The 23,039-nt window shown below is 32.8% G+C and overlaps 4 protein-coding genes and 1 non-coding gene across 5 annotated transcripts; 3 read left to right on the top strand and 2 right to left on the bottom strand.

The window, feature by feature from the left end:
- Positions 1-857: 857 nt before the first annotated feature.
- On the top strand, positions 858-3,885 carry LOC111014483 (nudix hydrolase 19, chloroplastic). Its single transcript, XM_022289231.2, has 6 exons — positions 858-1,679; positions 2,209-2,349; positions 2,443-2,547; positions 2,677-2,776; positions 3,040-3,132; positions 3,286-3,885. Exons 1-6 carry the CDS (start codon positions 876-878, stop codon positions 3,525-3,527), a joined length of 1,485 nt encoding a protein of 494 aa, XP_022144923.2. The 5' UTR covers positions 858-875; the 3' UTR covers positions 3,528-3,885.
- Positions 3,792-5,991, bottom strand: LOC111014484 (uncharacterized). The gene is made up of 4 exons (XR_015791694.1): positions 5,836-5,991; positions 4,625-5,343; positions 4,365-4,493; positions 3,792-3,931 (listed from the first exon to the last, which is right to left on the bottom strand). It is a non-coding gene; the product is annotated as an uncharacterized LOC111014484 (transcript).
- Positions 5,992-7,686: 1,695 nt separating this feature from the next.
- Positions 7,687-11,302, top strand: LOC111014546 (zinc finger CCCH domain-containing protein 32). Its single transcript, XM_022289326.2, has 3 exons — positions 7,687-7,924; positions 8,406-8,516; positions 9,532-11,302. The coding sequence occupies exons 1-3, from the start codon at positions 7,853-7,855 to the stop codon at positions 11,059-11,061; spliced, it is 1,713 nt and encodes a 570-aa protein (XP_022145018.1). The 5' UTR covers positions 7,687-7,852; the 3' UTR covers positions 11,062-11,302.
- A 1,403-nt stretch (positions 11,303-12,705) lies between these two features.
- On the top strand, positions 12,706-13,056 carry LOC111014577 (plant/protein). Its single transcript, XM_022289367.1, has one exon. It carries the CDS (start codon positions 12,706-12,708, stop codon positions 13,054-13,056), a length of 351 nt encoding a protein of 116 aa, XP_022145059.1.
- Positions 13,057-21,442: 8,386 nt separating this feature from the next.
- On the bottom strand, positions 21,443-22,980 carry LOC111014557 (glyoxylase I 4-like). Its single transcript, XM_022289342.2, has 3 exons — positions 22,803-22,980; positions 22,588-22,693; positions 21,443-22,018 (listed from the first exon to the last, which is right to left on the bottom strand). Exons 1-3 carry the CDS (start codon positions 22,943-22,945, stop codon positions 21,707-21,709), a joined length of 561 nt encoding a protein of 186 aa, XP_022145034.1. The 5' UTR covers positions 22,946-22,980; the 3' UTR covers positions 21,443-21,706.
- Positions 22,981-23,039: the final 59 nt, after the last annotated feature.

The raw sequence follows: 23,039 nt of genomic DNA, 5'->3' as shown, positions 1-23,039 counted from the left end.
AACCTTCTATTTATATAAAAATTATTAATGTTAATCGTTGTATTATAGGGGTGGAAATTTGAATTTATGACTTTTTGATCGAAATATATGTCTCAATCAAATTAGGTATATCAAGGTCGATTATTATAAAAGAATTTTAAAAAAAAAGACATAAAATAAGTGTTTGAAATAGTTCATGGGTTCAATCTCATTATCTTTATTCTATAATGTCTTTAACTTAGTTAGCATTACTCTAGCCAAATACGTTCGGTGGCATTGTCCATGAATAAACGAGATATTTCATGAGCGACACTTTTATAACTAACGAGAGAGTTACTAATGGAGGAAGGAGGAGACATGGAAACACCTCTTCTGGGATTGCAACGCTACCAAAGACATTTGGAACCATTTTCTTGATTTTAATGTTAATCTCTTTTCTATGAACATGTTATTATTGACTTTTCAGGATTATTGGGATGGGATTTTAGAGCTTGGTGGAAGTCAAACTATTACGAAGGTCATAACTATAGTGTGGTAGATTTGGGGATTTCGAAACTCTGTGTTGTTCTCCGACTAAGTTACATTGGTTCTAGAGAAAAAAAACTGAGAAAGTTACTAATTACTATAATAATCTAGCTTTTAAGTTCAATAATTTAGAAATAAAATAAAAATCATGGGAGTTAATATCCACTGAAATAAAATGCTCCAATCAATAAAGTTGAGATGCATCATAACACTACGTTTCCATTATCTAAATACATGGCGCTAGCAAGGGTGACTATTTTATATTTTTATATATCATCTACTTAACATGTTTTCCATTATTTCTATATGAAATTTTCATGCCAAGGAATATAATAATTAATACGACGATGGTCGTTAAAAAAAAATGGTCCATGGCTGCAAAATTCCGTTTATTATCCAGAAAAAAAAAAAAAAGATGCTTTTTAAATTTTGATCGCCTTGAGCTTCTCATGGCAAACGGCGCAAGAACAATCGCCACTGTATCAAAATCGACTTCTCGTCTGCTTCTTCGTCTTCCTCCTTCAACGCCCATCATCAACCTCCATGAACCAACGCCCTCATTTTCTACCAGAAATAGAGCGACACTTTTGTCAATCGTATCCTCCACGTCTCCTTTTCGCGCGCCGTTTAGCCCCTCCTTCAATGGGGCAACCTTCTGTTCTTTCAGCTCAGCCCCTTCCATGTCCATTAATTTGCAGTCCCATGCCTTCGCGCGAAACCCCATAAGGTCCAAAACCCCCAAACCCGAAGATCCCTTTTCGCCCAATTCATCGTTCGAATCCCTGAAAACGAGGCTTCTGGAGAAAACCCCTTTGCTCTCTTCCCCAGATTTCAGAATTTTGCCCTTCAGAAAGGGCTGGCCTCTGGTTTCTTGCAATGGCGGGAAGGGGAATGATGATTCGGCGTCTAATTGGAGTCTGGGTTGGATCAGTCTGGCGGATTGCAAGAGTCTATTGGCCATTTCTGGCTCGCAATTAACAGCAGATTTGTTGGTTTATCTCGGTTCCTCTGTTGAAGAAGATGCTGTTTATTGGGCGATTGACTTGTCTGGCGAGGATAATTTGGCTGCGGAATTGGGTCAAAAGCAGCTCAGTTTTGTCGAGCTGCGAACTCTTATGGTGGCCACGAACTGGTTGGATACATGGGCTATGGGGCAGTTGGCTATTGCTGGCCATGTAAGTGCTCAAAATTGGACTGAAGAATTACTTTGGTTTTTCAATTGAACATACGAGCATCGTTTCTCTTCGATATTGGGCATTATCTAACTGATATCTTGTTGGTTGAGATGCCAACTGAGGATTTCTCAGCTACATAGCTATATTTTGTAACGAGTGTTACTTTCTCTTTGTCAAATCTTTGACATTCACTCCCACAGCACCCATTGAGATTATTTTAGACAACGCAGTATTAGAAGTGAGGAATATTTTGTAAAGATAACATCTTCATTAGTTTGAGTGGAATCTAAAAAGTAAAACTATGCTGATTCAAGTTTGAAGTGGATAATATCATACTATTGTGTAAATTTGGAGAGGTCCATTACCTAACAATACTTTCATATTGCTTATCAAGTACTTATTCTGGTTGATAGTCTGCCCAGTTCCTTCCTCCCTTCTTTCAAAATTACTTTTATCTTGGGCATTCATAATTAGTTAAGTGTGCTTGAATCTGTGCATACCTACCTGGTTTTTGGGATTGATCACTCAGGGCAGGGCTTTGCTAGATTGGCATAGAACATCACGTTTCTGTGGACATTGTGGAGAAAGGACAGTCCCAGTGGAAGCTGGCCTGCAAAAGGAATGCTCCAATCACTCGTGTAAATTGAGGATTTTCCCTCGTGTCGATCCCGTGAGATCACGATCTTCTGCTTTAATCATTGTTGAATTCCAGCATAGTAGGCTATGCATTAATGCCTTTGGGTTGTTGGGATATTCATTGCAGGTTGTTATCATGTTAGTCATTGACACGGAGAATGACCGCGCTCTCTTAAGCAGGCAATCGAGATATGTGCCCCGAAAATGGAGTTGCTTAGCTGGGTTTATGGAGGTACCTTTCTTTGTCAAGAACAAGAATGATAGAAGCTGTCTGATATAATGTGCATTCTATAGTTCTAACTTTGATCTTGTTTCATGAACTAGAGGAGTTCATTGATTTTCTTTACTCGTTTTTCATCAGCCTGGAGAAAGCTTGGAAGAAGCTGTGATAAGAGAAACAATGGAAGAGACTGGCATTGAACTTGAAGAGGTGGTCTATTACAGCTCTCAGCCATGGCCAGGTCTGATCACTCAAAAATTACAGTTTCTTAACCACATCTCTCTCCACTCTGTAATAAATGTCACATTAAACAGTATGTTGATGCTTTTGAAACAAAAACATAATCAGACAACTCTTTTTTCCATGTTTCACGTGGAGAACTATTACTATATGTATAACCTTCCTTAAGATTGTAGGTTTCAATCTCCACCATTTTGTTTGAATTGTAATTCTCAAAATATATATGCTGTTACTGATTTGCATACTCATGTGGCTTGTTCTCAGTTGGACGAAGCACTATGCCGTGTCAATTGATGGTTGGGTTCTTTGCATATGCAAAATCACTTGATATCAATGTGGACAAGAGAGAGTTGGAAGGTATGTTTACTGATTTTTTCATGAGTCATGCATGTATAATTGTCTTACAATTACTATTGTTGGTGCTGTAAAGCTTCAAGTTTTCTAGACAATTCATCTATGCAATTCTCGTTAAATCGAGTGAATTTGAATTGGTTGAAATTCATTGCATAGACGCACAATGGCACAGTAGAGAAGACGTGAAAAGAGCTTTGACGTTAACTCAATACGAGAAGGCACAACAAACTGCAGCAGCCAAAGTGGAAGAAATGTGCAAGGGAGTTGAAAGAGGACACACCCAGTCTACAGATTCCAACTCTGAAGATGGTGGACTTGCTCCCATGTTCCTTCCTGGCCCTTATGCAATTGCTCACAAACTTATCTCCTCTTGGGTATATCAAGAAAAAGGAAAATGATGCTAAAGATCATTTGAATCAACATAGTGATCAACATTCCAAGCTGAACTCGTTGCAGCACTATGGCTTTCGAGGCTCGTTTGAGTTTGCATAGCTTGAGCCTTGACATCGAAAGCATACACCCAACTGTTCCTTGCAAAAATAAATGGTTATTCTTTTGAGGCAGAATCCTTATAGCTCCTGTTCACTCATTGTCTGAAAGTACACAGTAGGTGGAAATAGTCTTCATAGACCATTTTCTAGATGACAGCACATGTATGTTCCAAGTTCATCTACATTGTTCTGAACACCACCTGTGTCTGTAACTGATGAATAGATGTTCTCATCATTTATTTTACCATTCATGGATTTCCCGATAGGATTGCTGACAGTGTCTGGATGGCTCTAATATGGGCAATTTACCTCTTTTATGATTTTGCAGGCAAAAGAAAATAATGTTACTAGTTGAGGTAGAGATATAAGAATTTTAAGTGACATATTTTGATATTTTGATGCTTTGGTCTTTCTCGGATCCTGTTCATATTTTAAGATTATATTTCATCTACCAAAGGAAAAAGGAGTAGACCATCTAATCTGAGCCATATCCTAATACACAACAGTTGATTGCTCCAATTTCTTATCTCTGAAATTTTGAATACATAAATTATGAAGCTTATGCACCAAGAGAGGTAAAGCCTAAGTTCTCTCATGTAAATTGTCTGTAGATCTAGACCATTTAATGGCTGCCCTGGCTAATGCATCCATGGGATCAATACATTTTTTCAGAAGAGGGTCATCAGGAGGAAGAAGATTAAGAAATTCGTCAGAAACAAGTATTACCATGTTCGCAGCCCTTACCAGGAGAACATGGACAGCAATTCTCAACAGATTTCTTGCTCCTTCCAGATCCCTTTTGTTCAAAGCTTCAACTGCAGGAACTACTATATGGTCCATGGTTGCTTCATCCGGCAAGACAACATCAAAGCCCTGATACATTCAACATGACAGAAGAAAAAAAATGAAATTAGAAGAAAATTCTAGAATCTACTAAGTAGTGTAGAAAAATTCCCTTCAATCATGTCAACTGCATCCATTAGCTACGAATGTATTTGCAAAACCTGATTCTGTAGCCTCTCATTGTAAAAATTAGCTGCTGTTGATGTATCAGTGGCAAGCAACCCAATCCGGACATTGCTCCCTGCCTCAAGTGGCTTAAGATTAGCCTCTTTCAGCTCCCTAGCAACACAATCTCCCACATGAATGAAAGGTAATCTGCAGCTCTCAGATTTGTCATTAAGCCACCTATGTGAAATGTGGCAAGGCGTGATTAGGCACTGAGCTCCGGACTGCTCAAGAAACACCCTTTTCCGCTTGAAATTCTCGATTATCGGAGCATCATTATGGCCATGTTGAGAAGAATTTGTGCTGAATGTACTCAATGAAGTAAGAGGGGGAAGCCCTTTGTCTAATGTAGAATCACTGCAGACTACAAAAGGTATGCTCTCTTGTCCATCCTTAAAACTCCACCAGACGAGCTTTTCCAAGAAAAAGTAGAGTAGAAAAGACCGAGACTCCTCCTATGACACCCACAGTATTTGGCGGGCCAAGGAGGGGTCTGGGGGTTCGACTTCTTGACAGCGATTTTCCTGTACTTGATATCTTCTTGGATGCTGGTAAGTTGTCGTTCTCATCAGTTTGAAGAACAGAGGAAATCCGTACAGCTGAATACAGGTCTAATCTCCTCCTAAAGCTAGTAGTGGTCTTGTTGGCATTTCCTCGAATAGGTGCTGGGGAATTCAGTGTATATAAGGGCATGGCCATCCCTCCATCAAGCATCCTTTTTGCACAGAGCAAGAATTTCAGTGGAGTTCAACTTCGAATCTCACGAAGTACCCATACAACAAATTCAGTGGAGCAAAAAAAAAGGGCTTATCAATCAACTCTGGAAAACTGGGTTTCTCCTGGATTGTAGCAACATGCAGAAACACAAATTAAAAAAAAAAAAAAAAAAACAGCATATGTTGTTCATGGGTCAATACCCAAATACCTCTCAGGAACAAAATATCAAGAAAAACGCGACGACATTCACGAGAAAAGCCATAACTAAGAAAGTTCTCAAGAAAAAGAAGAAGAATCGCCTGTGGGTTTCTTCACATTCAAGGCGTTGCAGCAACAAGAGCGAAAAGCTACGATTATTGTACAGTATAGTTTGTTGCGTTTTTTGGAAGGACAAGAATTAAAGCAAATTACTGTATAGCAAAACTAGGTAAGACATGAGAAGAAGCTGGACGATTGAATTGTCAAACGAAGAGTTATGGAAGAATCTTACATTATTGAAATCTGTCATGTTTCAGCCCTTTTATCAGTGAAAGCGCTGTCAACCGTTGGTAGGAAGAAGGAAGAATGACAAAAATGGAGGCCATGGCCAGTGGGGCAGCTCGCTTGATGGAATCACTCTGCTTCCAAATACCTCCAATCTCCTCCCCCCACGATATTCATTCATACGGAAAATAATTTCTTTTTTAAATCTACCTTAAATTACATAATTTTTCTTTCCTCGTGAAATTGTAAAGTTTTGTTTCTAACGTGGCGAAATTTTGTAGGCTAAATTTTATTTTACCGGATCATCTTATTTATTAAATACTATATATATAGACCAACAAAAGTACGTCACGTCATGTATGAAGTATTTCTAAAAGTTTTTAATTAATCTTTAAAGTAAACATGAGTTTAGTTCAACGATGCAACATATATGCCCATCCGATAGAGTTAACAACACATATCTATTAGATACAAAATTTAAAATTTTTAAAGTATAAATAGTAAATTTTTAAGTATGTGTAAGCTGGTCCAGACATTCAAGGATTGCTCCATGGGAAGAGATTCGAACTCACAACTATAAGGTTGGAAATATATGTCAATGAGCTATGCTTGTTTTGACGATTTGATTCAACTTTTAATATACATTCTTTTGTATTTCCAAGAACGAAGGCCTAGAAGTAGTGATTAAGTATATTGGATCTTTGTTTATTTCTTTATTTTTCAGATAAATATATATTTTTAGAGGATAGATATTAAAGTAAAAATGTTAGATAATTATTATATAAATTAAATCACGTATATTATTACAAATAACAAACTTTGTTTTCATAGACAAATTTACAAATAATAAACTAGACCCTCATAAGCGGACCTGTGTTTTGCATTTTCGTAATTTGTGAAATTAACAAAATACATTAGGAATTTTTATTCCAAAACAGTTTGCTGTCAATATAGCGTGGAATAATGAATACAAAGTTTATTATTGGAAAGTCAAGTTACAAATTTACTCCTTAAAGTTTGAGATTGAATTTTAAAAGTGTGTAATATATTTATAAATTTTCAATATCTCATAGTTTTTAAATTTTGTAACTTTATTGATAAATTCTTTAAACTATGAAATATTTTTAAACACAAAATTAACTAAGATTCATATATTTCATCTCAAAATCAATCGGTAATTAAAGGTAGACTATGTTTATTATAAAATTCTGGTTAGATGTCTTATTTTTTCAATATGGATTCTTAATATGCCTCTCAAGATTATAACTCTTTTCGCTCATTGAATTTGTCCAAAAAAATTGTCACTAAAATATTCAAATAAAAATAAACATTTTTTAATTAATAATTAAAACAATTATTGGAATTTCCTAATATTTTGAGCCGATGGGATCTTATTTTCACTGGAGGCACGTTTGAGCATTTTAGACTCTAATTTCATATTAATATTTATAAGATTGTATCTGGTTGAGTGGTGATTTATTCATCTTATGTTCGAACTCCTGCCTAGTTGTTTCCTCTCAATTTATAACGATTTCTAAGACTTGTGCAATTATCAAAATTAAATTTACCCAACTTATCAATTTAAAGTGTGGTTTTTTCATCATTTAACATCGAACAATGTAATGACTCCACTAATAGACATACGAATTGATTGACAGATATTGGTGTACTTTTTAAAGAATTTTTTTTTAAAGAAAATTTATGCTATATTTACACTTTATTATTATTATTATTATTTATTTTTGTAGTATAATTGTTATTATTTTCGCGTCCGTAATCTAATCATGTGGAATTGGAGGTACAAAATGCAAATTTGGAAATTATAGGACGGGAAAGTGAAATTGAAAATATTCTGTTTGGGCTCGCTACACAATTTAATTTAAAATGATCTCCGCCATGTAAAATCAAAATTCGAAAATTTTGATGGAATTGGAAGCCCCTTTTATGACGATGATTTTGTTGCTGCTTGTTCACTTCTTTTCACACGCTCTCTCGTCTTCCAATTTCTTCTGAGGAGAACAGCAATGGGGGAAGAATTGCGGAAACGCAACACTGATTGCGTCTATTTCTTGGCTTCACCTCTTACCTGCAAGAAGGTCAGCATTTCTTGCTCAAATAATCAAACCCTTCTTTTAGTTCATCGATTTTTTCATTCTCTTAATGTTAGAATGCCTTCTCGATACGTTTTTCCACTGTTCTTTTGCGTCTGGAGCGGAGAATTTGGTTTACGGTTGTGTTAATTTACCCCGACGCTCAGGATCTTGCTCTGCGTTTCAGGATTTCTGACTGCATTCTGCCGAAATGTATCGGCAAGATTTTCTATTCGAGTTTCTCTAATTTTACTTATTAATGTTGGAGAGAAGTGGGTTTGGTTTCTGTGTTTGAATTTACGGGGCGTCAGACAGTCCCGACGGTCTTTTTCAATCACTTTCTACCCATGGATCATTGGGTTTCTCTATTTTAATGTGGAGTCTGGTTTTCGTGTTTATGTTTAGATTCTGCATGTGTAATTGATTTTAGCCAACTTCTACTCCGTTTCGTGTTTCATCTGGGCGAGTGACAACTACTCTTTCTCAGGGGTTCGATTGTGAGTATCGGCACAGCGAGATTGCTAGGTTGAATCCCAGAGATTGTTTCTATTGGCTGGCGGGAAACTGCTTAAATGCAGCCTGTGGTTTTCGGCACCCGGTAAGAAGCTGATAATCTGTTTGTTAAATTTCCCATGAACTTGGTTGCAGTCAGTGGCTGCTTCATCTGCCTTATTTATAAATGTTTAGCTATGATGCCTGTTTCGTCAGAACAGTGAACACACTTTCTTTATATTCTATACTAGTAAATTTCTATTCGAGGAGTTACACGTTTTTCTGATGGTGGTACTTGGGTATCCCCAAGTATATGGATTGAATTAAGTGCCATTTTGTTGAAAACTTTTTCCTGGTTCTCAAGTTTGAATACGACGTGTTATGCTTTTGCTTAAAGGCTTAATCCCCATAACTTAGGTATGTACATAATCACAAATTTTGCTTACTTTGTCATGCAATTAACGATGATGGTTTCCATTTTTTCATAAAGGCATTGCCTATCTTTACAGATGGACCCAGGAGCTTTTAGGTTTTAACAGCTCTTTTTCTGTGTTGGAGAGATTGTTGAACTTTGTTCTTTCCATAAACATGAAAAGAGGCTGTAGTCATATTCACAAGTGTACGGAAGATGGGCGTACTAGTGATTTGTGAGTGTCAATAGTTATGATGATGTAAATAACTAAATATCAATTAGTTAAATCGATCAAGATATTTGTTGGAACTTGGAAGTCAGGCAGGAGTAAACAGATTTCTTCAGGCACGCACTTTACAAAGAATATCATGCAATCCAATAGATTGTTGTCCATTACAGAGTGTAGTACCTATCCTGCGATATTTGTTAACCTACTTACTACCTATTTATTAAGGATGCTTTGTTTATAACTTCTTGCCTAATTCATAATGATTTTATTCTGGTTGACGTATCATGTATGACTCGACCTGTTATTTATTGTTAATAGTTTAGATATTAACTTTTTCCCTTTGTTGAACAAACAATTGCTGATTTCTTTTTGCTTTGTGATTATTAATTTAAGTTGATGACGGTCTTCTTGGAACTATACCATGTTCTCATTATGTAATAATATTATTTTAAAAAGTTGTGTTTTCTTTTTTCTCCTTAGCCAATGGATGGTCCTGCTGGAAAAGTGTTTGAATCTTCTCAATGTTCTGTACCTGTGAACAAGGCAAATATTCCCTGTTATTTTTATTTCAATGGCTTCTGCAGTAAAGGTGATATGTGCTCCTTTTTGCATGGCAATGATATAAGTACTGTTACTCCAAGTTCTACAAAGACAGGATTTCCTAGCGGCCATACAGAAGATAAACCAGCTTCAGCCAACAAAAAGGGTTTAGGCTCTACAGATGCTATTGTTCATCCGTCGAATACATTTTCCTCGGAAGATAAACCAGCTTCAGCAAACAAAAAGGGATTAGCCTCTACAGATGCTATTATTCCTCCATCCAAAAATGTATCTGACCCAACAATTGATGTGACGTTTCAACAACCATCTGCTGAAAATGTCTCACATCAAAGTGCCCATTTACCGATCTCGGTATCGGAGTGTGAACAACTGGCTGTTGATGAGCCTGTCTCACTAACTGCAGCTGAAGGATCTAATGATAGTAGTAGATCTCATGTACATGCAGATGCAGGTCAGAGTAATGAGGAGACAACGATGGATTGTACCGAGGAAGAAAACTTCTGGGAATCATCCCCTGGCTTCAATGTTGCCGTAGGACATGGGTTGGAGAATTTGGATAGCGATGATGATCCAGAGTACCACCTCTCAACTAATCTGGAGAAAGGAGAAATGGATACCGACTTATGCAGGAATGACTTTGATGACCTTATCGCATATGAGCCTATGCACTCTGATGTAGAACTTCTGTATGAAGGTGAGATGCGTAAATACGATCATTTTGAGAGGGAATCTGCCCTTTTCAACAAGAGAAACATTATCAGCAGCTCAAGAAGGAAACTTTTAGAGTCAATGTTTTCTCAAAAGAGAAAACTCACACTCGTGAATCTAGATGCAGAGGAATGGAATTGTGTTGATCTTCGAAGTTATCTGCAGAGAGACTGTGTTTCTGGTAATCGTTCAATTATTGGTATATCAAGGAGAAGAAATGGGTCTTCCTTTCGAACAAGTAGAGACTTTGCAAAACCTCGAAAGCATGGTTTATATCATCCACCACCACTTGGAAGAAGACTGGCATTACAGGTCGGGAAGATATCTAGACGATCACTTCCAGAAAGTGTAACTTTTTCAAATAGTATTAGTCCATATGGATCTTTTAGGCACTCAAGACAATTCAAGCCCTGGAGGCATTGCGACGGATATGGAATTGGATTGGCCAGACAACAACATCCATTGCCCGACATGTCAAGAAAACCTGTTTCAAGAGAGCGCAGATACAATCTGAAGTCCGCTCCATTCAAAGGACCAAAGACCCTTTCTGAGATCAAAGAAGAGAAGAGAAGAGTAGTAGAAGAAAATGGAGACTTTTCGATCAAAAAGCGTCATTCAATCGGATCTGCATATGCATATGCATCTACATCATCCTCAGCCGACTTTAGAGGACCAAAACCTCTGAGTGATATCCTGAAGGACAAAAGGAAGGTGGAGGTTGTGAAGGAAATCGATACTTAGCTGAATAAATTAGTGTAATGGTAGTAGTTTTTTTTTTTTTTTTTTTTTTTTTTGCAAATCTATCATTTGCTAATTGTGATGAAATCTTCCTAGATAATTGTCACTGATTCCTGGTCGTGTAGGGGCCAGAAATCATCTTGTTTTAGTTAGTGGTAGCTGAACCAGAAGCTTAACTTTGCCATTCTTTACCATCTCTGTCTTGATTGTGTATTTGAGTGTGCATCTGATTGAAACTTCCCTATCTGAGGCTTCATTTATTTATAAGTAATCAGAATGTTAAATAATCGGAATGAAAATCAATTAATAATAATGATTAATAAAGTGATTAAGGTAGATGGATTTGATTCGATTTTCTCAAATGATGGTTTGATTGAACCATTTAGTTACTCCCAGATACATGCATGATGCATCCATCTACTGAGTACTAACACAGACAGGGAAGGTAAAATTTACAAAAAAAAGTTTAAATATTTTCATAAATAGTTTCGAAAATGTCCTGGAGCAAATATCTATTGGAATAATGTGATTGTTTATGGGCAGAAACAATTTCGAACCTAAAATAATATATTATTCTAGATTATGCTACCTCAATTTTTCATTCAGAATATTAATTGATATTTGCTAAAAAAAATTATTTTAAAAATGTTTATGAAAATATTAGTATTTAAACTTTTGAAACAAATGACAATAATTAGGGATACTTTGTGTAATCTAACCTAAATTTTATTATCAATTGAGGACCCAATTTGAATAAGCTCATGAATTCTTGTTCTTATTAGAATTAAAAAGAAAAAAATAAGAATGGTTAATTGTAATATATTTATTTCAAATCTAGTTATTCAAATTAATTAGGTTTATGGACTACCTTTTTTTGCCCCAATCAAAATTTTTATTTATTTTGTAGTTATACATGCAGATGTGTGAATTCCAGCCTTTGACTTTTTAGTCAATAACACATATCTTAATCAATTGATATGCTCAAATTGGGCAACCAATTAATTTTTCCAATTATGATGATGTTCCTAATTTATACCATGTAGAAATTATATATAAGAGAATACTCAATTTAAAATAAAAAATAATAATAATTAAGGATCAAAGGGACTACATGCATTAAAAAAATTGTGAAATGGATGCTTTTGTATTTAATTTGGGATATTTCAATCCAAACAATCTTACAAGCCGAACCAACTAAACTGAATCGAAACCGAAACCAAAACCGAAATTATGTCGTAAATAGCCCTGGATTGCGAACAACATGTTAGAAAGTAGAAAAGCAAGGCATGAGGATAAGAAAGATGGCGAGTGACTTGGTCAACTAAAAATCTTGTTGGGTTTATGACAGTGATTTCATCCAATATGAATAATAATAATAACAAAATTAAGTTGGCAGTAAAAATTTCTATTTTTAACCTCACACCAGATGGATAACTTGTAAAATTTACCCTTTTTTACCAATTTGCAATACTCTCCACATACCCTCCTCCCTCCCGTTTTATATAAACCAAAAACCAAGGAAACCCCAACAGAAAATATAACGAATAAAAGAAACCGAAACCAAAACCAAACATAAATTAGAACGCTCTAATTTTTAAGAACCCTAAAAAAGGAAGGAAAAAAAGAAAACAGAGAGAGAATTTTTTTATGGCCGGGTTGCAGAGGTCCGCCGTGTCATTCCGGCGACAGGGCTCCTCCGGCCGCGTCTGGGACGACAGATTCTTCAGCGGCGAATTGAAACCAACCACTTGCCATGAACTTCTCCAAGACGACGCCGTTTTGAGGCCATCTCGTAGCGTCGGATCCGTCTCCAGCTCATTCCACCGATCCCGATCCTCCTCCGCCGCCCATCGCATGGCCGTTATCTCGCCGTCCCCGCCGCCCAGCTCCGCGGATCCGGCCTCTCCCAAGTTCGCCGGCTGCGGATTCTGCCGCGTCTTTGGCCGCCCCATCGCCCGGGATCGTCATCAGAAATCCATCAATCGTCGATCGGAGTAATTAACTAATTTTCCTTCATCTTAATTCTTCGATCATTTTTATTTTTATTTTTTTGCCTGGGATTTACTGGAATGTATTTTTATTTTCTTTTATTTTATTTTTTTAAATACCTGGCATTGTGTTTCGAGAAGAAACAGAGAAACAGAAAGAACAGAATTAATTGTTCTGAAAATGAAAGAACTGTGTTGTTTTCTATTTTCTTACCCTTATTTGTATCAACTTTCCAATGTTTAATGGAGGAAAATCTTTAGCTTCGTTAATTTGCAATTTTTATTAAATCTTGCTTAATTGTAGTTTGATTTTGCTCATTCTTGTTTGGTTCAAACGTTTTGTCATGGTGATTGAATTTTGCATACGATATTGATTTAATAAGTTAATTATGATTTTTTAAATGAATTATTTATGTTTAAATATTATTTTAGTTACTGTAATCTCGACTTTGGGTCATTGGTTCATTTTATTATGTTGGTTTAATTTGAGTTCGATTCTCCACTCTTTCAGTTTTTGTAGTTTCAAAATGTCTATTTTGGTTTCTTTGTTTTTAAAAATGGATTATCCCGATGGTTTCATTTTTATTTTTATCTCATTTTTCCATTATATACTGACTTGTTTAAAATGTTGTCATAAATTTATATTAAAATATTTTTATAGTATATAAAATTTTGTAAATAAAGATTAAATTGCCCACTTTCTAAAATACAGAATTCAAATAGACATCTTGAAAATATAAAAGACTAAAAAATGGATCAAATTTAGAATTACAATAACCAAAATCAGATAAAAATTAACAAAAGCCAAAATAGAGAAATAAAATGGTATTTGAACATAAATTAAATTAAGATATGTGTCCGATGAATGATAAAAATAAATTTAATTGACTTTAAATACTTTTTTTTTTTTTATGTTAAAACACTACTCACAACTCTAGGAAAATTTAGTGATGGAAATATATTTTGAGTTCTACTTCTATCATATTTTCAAAGTCTTAACGCTTAGTTCTAACTCCATTTCTTAATGCATGCCAGCCAGAATTTGATATAGCAATGAGAGTGAGAAAACGTCACCAAATTTGTTTTACTTTTCGTCACTAATCAGGGACAAATTAAATTACTTTAAGTAACTCATAAAAAGATTTCCACTATATTTTTCAATTATGTATATCACTTTCAATTGTTAATGGCTCATTTCTTAATGATAAATTTAAATATGAAAAATCCTTGGTTAAGCACCTATCATCTTGCTTATCAGCGTAAATAATTTATCAAAAAATTAATGATGGTTAGCAAAAGATAGGTATTTGTTGGATAGTAAAATATGATCGAGCAATGGATCATACTTCTCATGATAGATTGGGTGATCTACCTCAAGGTGTTAGTACACTAACTTTATATGGTTCAACCTATGTAGTTCGGGAGGAACAAAAGATCTTGGCTAACACACCTCACCAACCTATGCTCCGCAATTCTGTCTGATGCTGACCTACTCAGCTCAAACTCGAATTGATTTGAATTTTTCTTCATAGTCGTAGGTCTTCTCTTGCTTAACTCACTTCCTCGTAACTCATCTAGGTGAAGACGTGACCAACCTTCAATCTTTGATAAAATTCAACATCAACAATATTGATCGATGAACCTTCAATATTGTTGTTTAAATATTTTATGACTTATCTACTATAAGATAAAAATTACATGATTATGTGGTAGATTTCACTAAGACAAAAATTACATTAATTAATCCTCTTTTCATTTATGCCACAAACAAATACAGAAGTAAGTGACACATGTTGAGACCATAAGAAAAAAGTAAATGATTTGCAAATTCATAGATCACTAGGGAAGTTTATACTGTATGAATCAAAAGAGAGCATAAAAAATCCAACTGGTTGTGTCTTTATATAAATGGTACAATTTGCCAAATAATGATGTCTTTTATTCTCAAATAAATAAAGAATTGCTACCTCCTTTTATGCATCATTTGCATTATTATAAAGCAACACCCAACACCTCAAGCCTCGAAAGAAGAAAAAATAAAAAAGATGAGAAGTTATGCCTTTTGATTTGATGCAGGCCCATCTAGTGCTTCTTCAATTGGGGCAAGAAATCATATAATTTAATAAAAAAGATATTATGGTACATCACACATATTATTTACCATATATATATTTATTGTAATTTTCAAAAATTATGATTTTTCCTTTTTGCTTCATATACATTTTAGTTTTCATTTGATATCAATTTGAGCATAGTTTAGCATATATATAAAGATTTAATCTAACTAAAATCAATTCGGATTGAGTCAGGTTGATTTTAACAGTGGTCAGGTTGGATAAATTTTGACCTAACGAATTGAGGGTTTTGTATACCCTACCTTGTGCGTTGTTCTCTCTCGACAAGACAACAACAATCCAGCAACATCAGGCAATAGAACCCCAACAGCAGCTCCCGAATGAACCCAGCAAAATAGGTGATGACAACCAATGGTAAATCTGTAATCTTTCCTAAAAAAAAAGAGGAAGAAGGAACTTTACAAACTTTGATAAAATCGACAGCTTCTTACAGTAAGTAAGTAAGTATGTATATTAAAAAAATATGTAAACCGACCCGAACTGCTTCGGGCTAAACAAAACATCTTTGGGACGATTCGAGAGTTTCCTATTTTGCCTGAAAACCACACGACCTAACCTGGCTCAGTTACACTCCTAATCATCGTAAAGTATATTCAAAATTATTTGGTTCTTAATTTTTTGAAACTCTCAATCTCATCGGAATGTATATTCAAAATTTCCCAATTTGATTATTTTCGTAAAGAACAGTTAACAAAAAGGTGATATATTATTAAATTATTACTTTACTAACATATGACACAAATAATCCAATCAACCCGTTTATAAAATTCAACTTATTCATCGACAAAATCTATTCGTCCAAGTCACATGTTACATGTCTAAATATGGCTACTAATTAATAAAACAATTAATTTTTCATTAATAAAATTTAACATGTTTTTCACGATTGAAAAATTTAATACCTTAAAAGATAAAATTGGTCAGAATATTAAAGTAAATTGAGAACCATTTAACATATTTAATCAAGTGCCCTTAAGTTAATCAAAAAAATAAAAAGATAAATAAAAATCAAACGCACTTAATTATTTTTCTCGTAAATTCAAAGTTGACGTATGTGGCCAGATGTGTAATTATTGTAGGTTAAAAATGTCAACACAAACCGAAAGCTGAGCCTAAGGAATAGGGTAGTCAACCAATTTGGATTAAAATTTTAAACTTTGCAATTTATAATAATTATTATAGTTCTTTTTTTCAACAAAAAATGTAATAATAAAATGTTGAGTGATGTTGGCATCAACGTGACAATTTTCCCGCTGAAATTGATGACGTCCCCCACATTGGCAACATTTAGATCATCCCAAGATTTAACTAAAAGAAAAAAAATAATTATTAAAATTATAAAGATTGTCCAATGATTTACTATTCTTTTTTGGACAGATCATAGGATGAGAAATTGATCCCTTGAATTTCTGGTTAACTTAAAATTAAATATATATTTTAGATCTCCTTAATTTGTGATTCCCAAATATTTCCGCCACGCATGAAACTCAATTAATTAAAGAGAAATTTTAATGGATCACAACTCACGTTATCATATTGTTCATGATTTTGCAAGTATTGTATTTATTAAAAAAAAAAAATCACACTTAGATTCTTACGTAATTTTTCTTTTTAGCTTTCTATAAATATCACTTATTTATATATATTAACATATTAAACTAATAGATGTTCCAAAACTATTTTTATCTTTTGTGACTTTGTCATTAATAGATCTAGACTGAATCTTTATGGTTGTTTTTGTTATATTTACAAATTTAAAATGTTGTTGTTATAATTACAATTAATTGAGTTAATATGTAAGTACATATATCTTTCATCGTTTTAGTTTCGAGAGACTCACAAGTTCAATAAATATATATATATATATATACAAGAAGTTCGAGTAATATACTTTGTGTGTGGAGCAGTATTCAAAATGTTGATGTTGATGAAAATATCGAGGTCCTGATTTTAAGGACATGGATATGTCGATGTCGATGGATATTTCGGGAAAAATAATGAAAATTGTGGAAATTTTTTGAATTAGCAAATAAAACTTGAATTGTAACTTAATTAATCTATAATTGATCACCTTTAACCATTAAATGTAAGAATATGACCATTTTACTAATGAAAATGTCGATATCGATAGAAATATCGAAAAAAAAAAAAGATTTTTTACTTTAATGAAGATTGATGAAAATTATTTGAATATGTAAAGTAAACTTTGATGGTAAATTTTTTAGTATTTTTCATAATAGGATTCATTTGGAAATGAGATAATTATCGACTTGGTTTCCAAATACATTTCTAAGTTCTAATTAACTCTAAATTCTAATTAACTCGTACATGTTTACTTTTTACCTACTTCTCTTTTCAAATTTGAATTTACACATTTTTCAAACACATTTTCAAATCAATCATCAATCCAACTTTCCAATCAAATGTACACAATTTTCAAACACCTCATCCTCGTGATTGTATAATTCATCCAAATTATCTACCAATGAGATCCATATGTGCTTCATATTCTACTCATTTGAGCAACTACCTTCAAAACTTTCTGTCTATGACGACTTGGGAGAACTATTGTAATTTATATCAAAGTTATTAAAATAGTACACTAGATCCTCCTGGATCATCTTGGTATTAATTAAGTTATCTATTCAATATTTATATATATCAATATTTCACATATATTGTTCAATTGTGTAACTAAAGACTAGATTGGATTAGAAATTATCAATAAAGCAAATTCCAAATCTTATTAGTTATACTCTATACAGTATTAAAATGGAATGTCTCATTGAACATACTAAGATTACAATCATCGAAGTTAGTGAGAAATTATAGACTGTAGTGACATAGTAGGAAGATGATGAAAATAAAATAAAGAAGAAGAGGAAAAAAAGAAAAAAGACATGTCGACATGTCGATGACATGGGGGAAAATCGACTTTTCTCCCCTATGTCCATATCGAGCATGTCAACATTTCGACATGTCTCTTGACATTTTTAACCTTGGTGCGGAGGGATTTATTTTTTTTTAGCAAATTCGTAAAAATCAATAAAAAAAAACAAATCTCTCTCTCTCTCTTTAACTACAAAACTCTTAATACTGTGTGCGCGCGTGTATATATATATATATATATATAACCATCGTGCCAATAATACTCTGATTATTTAATTTCAGCTTATGTCGTTTTAGATGATTATTAATTTTTAAAATCTAGTCGAGAGCATTGGGTTGATTTATGCAAGGAAAAAATACTTTAAAATGAAGGAATGAAAGTGCCTTACATTCTAAATTTAATAGTCTGTTTGGTTACCTTGGATTTTAAAGTGGATTTTAATTTTGATACATCTATAATAAATTGGGTTGTTTTTAATTATCAAATTAAAGATAATGAAATTTCAAATTACGTTTTCACGTAAACAAATTCCTAGACCCGACTGAGGCCATCAGACCATCAGATTTTGCCAAATTTCTACTTCAATTACTTATTTAACCTTCTCATGTTAAAGATTAAAAGAATATATGAATAAACCCTTTATTTTCTTTTCCTTTTCTACAAATACTTAAACAAATATTTTTAATTGTATGCATTTTAAACAAGATAAATAATTTAAAGTCATTTTTTTAATTTCAAACCATTAGATTTGAAATATTTTTTGAACTTTCGTGAAGATGTTATCAACTTTTTTTAGGGGTCCAGAATCGTTTGAGTGAATCCAATTTTTGACACAAAAAAAAAAGTCACATTTGAGCCTAAATTTAATTAATTAATTATTTTATCTTAGTACGACTAAACTTTAATTAAACCAAGCAATACAAATAACTAAATAAAAAAAGGTTGCCAGAACGATGGGCATATGTAAAATATTATAAACTTAACGCATAAGCTGTATACACTTTAATTTTTATTTTATATTAGTTTTGAATTCTCCGTAAAAAAAAATAAAAATAATAAGAAACAAATAGCTTTGAATTTATGGGCGCAAAGCAGCTGCCTTGTAATTAGGGGGGGGACAAATAAAGTTGATTTCTTGCTCATTTTCCTTGCTGTGGATGTACTTTCATGTTTTTTTTTTACTCACAACCAGTGAGGTGGAGATTCGAAATCATAAACTCTCGATCAGAAATAAGTGTCAATTATCGTTGAGCTAAGTTTTCGTTGATATTTTTATACTTCTTACATGTTATACCTTTGGAATTTATTTGATAGTATTACTTTATTAGGAAAAAAATGACTTTATTATATATCAGACACTTTTCCTTACCTTTCATCCAAAATTTCAAACACAATTTTAAATCGTTCATAAAAAAATTATTAGTAAACAACCTCATATCTTAAAAATTATCAAAATAACCCTAAAATTTGACTTTCCTTTTATTTTAACTAAAAATCAACATAATTCTAGAATATTGACTCAATATCTAAATTTTATATAATGAAATTTTCTTTTACGAATTTTTTTGAATTGTAATATACTAATCAATAAAAATTTGGTGTGGTAACTTGATAAGCTTAACTAATTAAAGTATATATCTTCCTCAACAAATTGAAAGTTCAAATCTTCATTTCTTGTGATTGAACTGAAAAAAATGACTCTAATAATTTTATATGACCAACAAGAAGATAAATCTTATTTTTGTAACAAAAAAAAACTAGCTTCTGATCTTTTATTTTATTTTCTTTGTTCTTTGTTCTTTTACTTTCTTTTCATTAAAAAGATTAAAGTAGGATTAATAAGAGAATTATGGTAACGAATATTATTTTTCACAAAAGATTTTACGTACCTTCATTCATTGAGTCTAAGAAAACATTAAAATTGATCTAATATGGAAATATAGTATTTAATCCGAATTACAAATTAAAAAAAAAACAAAATGAGGTGGGTGGTCACAAAAAAATCTGAAAATAAGAGATCAAATTACAAATTATTCCATATTTTCACTGTTTTGTGTTTGACAGCAGATTTATAAATATAATTTTAATTTAAAAAATTGTTCAAAGTGTTTAATTAGTTACTAACTAAATATTTACTTTATAAATCTTGCAAAACTATTATTTTTAAAATTATAATATATTATATTTTACCTATTTTAATTTTAACAAAAATAAAATGAGTTTATAATACAAAATAGTATATTTATCAATTTTTTAATATCTTTTTTTAATTTGAATATGCATTTTAAAGTTTTAAATTCATACTACAAACACTGAAACCAATTTTCAAACTTTATACTATTTGAATGAGATAATTCAAAAACAGTTTTAAAAAAACAAACTTGCTAAATAGATATGGACTGAATTCATTTGATTCAGTGAATCTGAAAACAAAAAATATAATTCGGATTGCAACCAAATATGCTCGGACTAGCACTTACTACGTTATATCATGTTACAGATTGGAGGTGAGTACTCGATTTTGTTCATTTTATATTAAATAAAAGTATTACTAACGTGAGTTAGTACATTTAGTTGTCCAATTTTTTTTCCTGTTTTATTCCTTCAAATATGACATTACTGTTATATACGAGACTTTTTGAAGCTCCAACCTGACATGTTGTACTAAAGAAAATCCTCGACATTTAAAAAATGTTACTAGTGTTTTAGTTTACGGTTGAACTTGGCTAATGTATAAGCTCGATTATTTCAATTAAGTTCATGGAATCTTAGCATTTTGATCACAGTCATTGCTAAAATATTATTAGAGTTAGCATAAGAGAAAACAAGACGAGAGAGTTCAATGTTGCACTTCAACAATTTAAAGATAAGCAAAAGTAATCCAATATATTTTGTATTTCCAATAATCGCCCTCAACTTTAACTTAAGTTTTAATTTTTCATGTAGTTCATGAACAAGATTATAAATTAATTTACTTCTATTTAGTTTTTTATTTTATTTTTTATCTCTTAAAGCATTTCTTGATTATATAGATTAAATTCAATATTTTTCGTCAACATGAATATAGTTCAATAGTATAAATTATCTTACTCATTTCTTAGAGTCTGAAGATTCAATCCCTATCTCCATATTTATTGTACTAAATAAAAAAAAATCAACGGTTTTCCAAATTTTTTAAATTGAAATCCGGAGTAGATTCAACTTATATGGAGAAACCCGCTCACTTTTGCTCTCTATTTCTACATTTTTGTGATCTACTTGGTAATAAACACAACAGAAGTTAAGTAGGAGATTTACCTACTAATCATAGTTATTTTTTTACCATAAATATTAAGAGTAACGAACTCACACACATTATATATATTACAAAAACAAATAAAAAAATCAGCCAGCTTTTTTCTTTTCCATCAAGATACATACACATCTTATTTTTTAAATACACATTACGTGGAAAATTACAAAAAAAGAAAAAAAAAAGAAAAAAAAAGAGAAGAAGTAAAAGAAAACGCGAGTCGATCACAATAGAACTCAAAATTGTCCTTAATTTTATCATCTTTTATAGCGATGATGACGACGACGACAAACACGTACAGAATCAATCAATCGTCTCTCTTCTTCTTCTGTTTCGATCTTTCTCACGTGCATGCATTGCATGGGATGCTAATGAGTAGCTGTTGTAGCTGCATCATCTGAACGGCGGCGTTTTGGATTTGGTGCAGCTTTTGTCGCTGTTCGACTTGTTGAATGCTACACAAACGAGGTGTGGTGGCGACGCCGGAGAGCGGCAAAATAGGAAGATCCTCACAATTGCATATTTCGATCATTAGGCCATCGGGATCGTGGAAGAAGAGCTGGTCCACCAAGATCCCGTCGTCTTCTACCTCGCACTTTACGTACTCTATTCTCATTTCTTTTAGTTGCTTCTCCACCGTTTCCATGTTCTCGCTCTGCTAAGCACGTAAAACTCTCTCGTTAGCTCATGCGGAGTTGAAAATTTATTTAAATCTCATTTCGTTATCTAAATTTCTAAAGTTGTACTTTTGTCTTCGTCACTAAACTTTCAAAAGTTGAGGTTAAGAATCCACGTGAAAAATAAATGAAAAAAAAAACTTAACAAAATTTATAAATATATAGAAAACTCCATTAATATCAAAATCTAACGAATTCAAAACTAAGCATTTGGTTGAATAAATCTAAAAGAACTAAAAAGGCATGATTAATAAATACAAGAAAAATTGTTATTTTTAAAAGTTTAAAGGACTGAATAGATATGTCAAAAATTTAAAAGTTCAAAAACAAAAATAGTTCTTTTAGAAGAAGTTTAGATACTAAAGTACATCATTTCAGACTTTATCCAACTTTTTTTTATATCTAGGAGGCAAATTAGGAAAGAACAATTTTAATTAGACCACATATTTTATACAATTTTTTTTTTTAATTAAAGACGATTGCTCCTCCTTTCTTCTTCTTCTCGAAGAGTGAGAAAGTTATAGAAGAGAGAGAGAGAGAGAGGGACCTGAAATGAAAGATGATTGTCTTTAGGGTTGATGGGTCTTTTCTTGGGCATGCTTTCTGGGTCGTCAGATTGCAGCAGATGAATTCCGATGCCATAGTTGAACAACCTGATATTCAGATCCATCAAAAATCAATTAAACTTTCAATTTTAACCAAAATTAACAACTTCAAAATAACAAAAATTTTGGTTTTGGGTTGTTTAAATGAAAACAGTACCATGCACCATGGAAGCTGAAGGAGGCAGGTCTTTTGACAGGACAAAACCCAAGAACTTTCTGGTAAAAATCCACAGATTTCTCCACTGAATTGCACACTATTGAAATGTGATTCACAGACTTTAGGCGTAGAGGGTTCTTCATGATCTTAAATTATACTAATTTTAAGAAGCAATTAGATCAGAGGAAGAATTATTGAAATTAGATTGGGGTTAGGGGGTTTATATAGTGGATTATT

This window comes from Momordica charantia (assembly GCF_013281855.1).
Source record: "Momordica charantia cultivar OHB3-1 chromosome 6 unlocalized genomic scaffold, Mcharantia_2.0 BLBB01000006.1, whole genome shotgun sequence".
NCBI classification, from domain to species: Eukaryota; Viridiplantae; Streptophyta; class Magnoliopsida; order Cucurbitales; family Cucurbitaceae; genus Momordica; species Momordica charantia.
The sequence above is the reverse complement of the archived record's forward strand: the minus strand, read 5'-3'. Positions and strand labels throughout refer to the sequence as shown.

Bases quoted from the DNA above. Each gene is read 5' to 3' on its own strand.
- LOC111014483 (XM_022289231.2), top strand. From the start codon at position 876: ATGGCTGCAAAATTCCGTTTATTATCCAGAAAAAAAAAAAAAAGATGC. The intron at 2,548-2,676 runs GTACCTTTCTTT...GTTTTTCATCAG, and splicing joins GCTTAGCTGGGTTTATGGAG to CCTGGAGAAAGCTTGGAAGA. The intron at 3,133-3,285 runs GTATGTTTACTG...TTCATTGCATAG, and splicing joins GGACAAGAGAGAGTTGGAAG to ACGCACAATGGCACAGTAGA.
- LOC111014546 (XM_022289326.2), top strand. From the start codon at position 7,853: ATGGGGGAAGAATTGCGGAAACGCAACACTGATTGCGTCTATTTCTTG. The intron at 7,925-8,405 runs GTCAGCATTTCT...ACTCTTTCTCAG, and splicing joins CACCTCTTACCTGCAAGAAG to GGGTTCGATTGTGAGTATCG. The intron at 8,517-9,531 runs GTAAGAAGCTGA...TTTTCTCCTTAG, and splicing joins CCTGTGGTTTTCGGCACCCG to CCAATGGATGGTCCTGCTGG.
- LOC111014577 (XM_022289367.1), top strand. From the start codon at position 12,706: ATGGCCGGGTTGCAGAGGTCCGCCGTGTCATTCCGGCGACAGGGCTCC.
- LOC111014557 (XM_022289342.2), bottom strand. From the start codon at position 22,945: ATGAAGAACCCTCTACGCCTAAAGTCTGTGAATCACATTTCAATAGTG. The intron at 22,694-22,802 runs GTACTGTTTTCA...TCTGAATATCAG, and splicing joins TTCAGCTTCCATGGTGCATG to GTTGTTCAACTATGGCATCG. The intron at 22,019-22,587 runs GTCCCTCTCTCT...CGTGCTTAGCAG, and splicing joins ACAATCATCTTTCATTTCAG to AGCGAGAACATGGAAACGGT.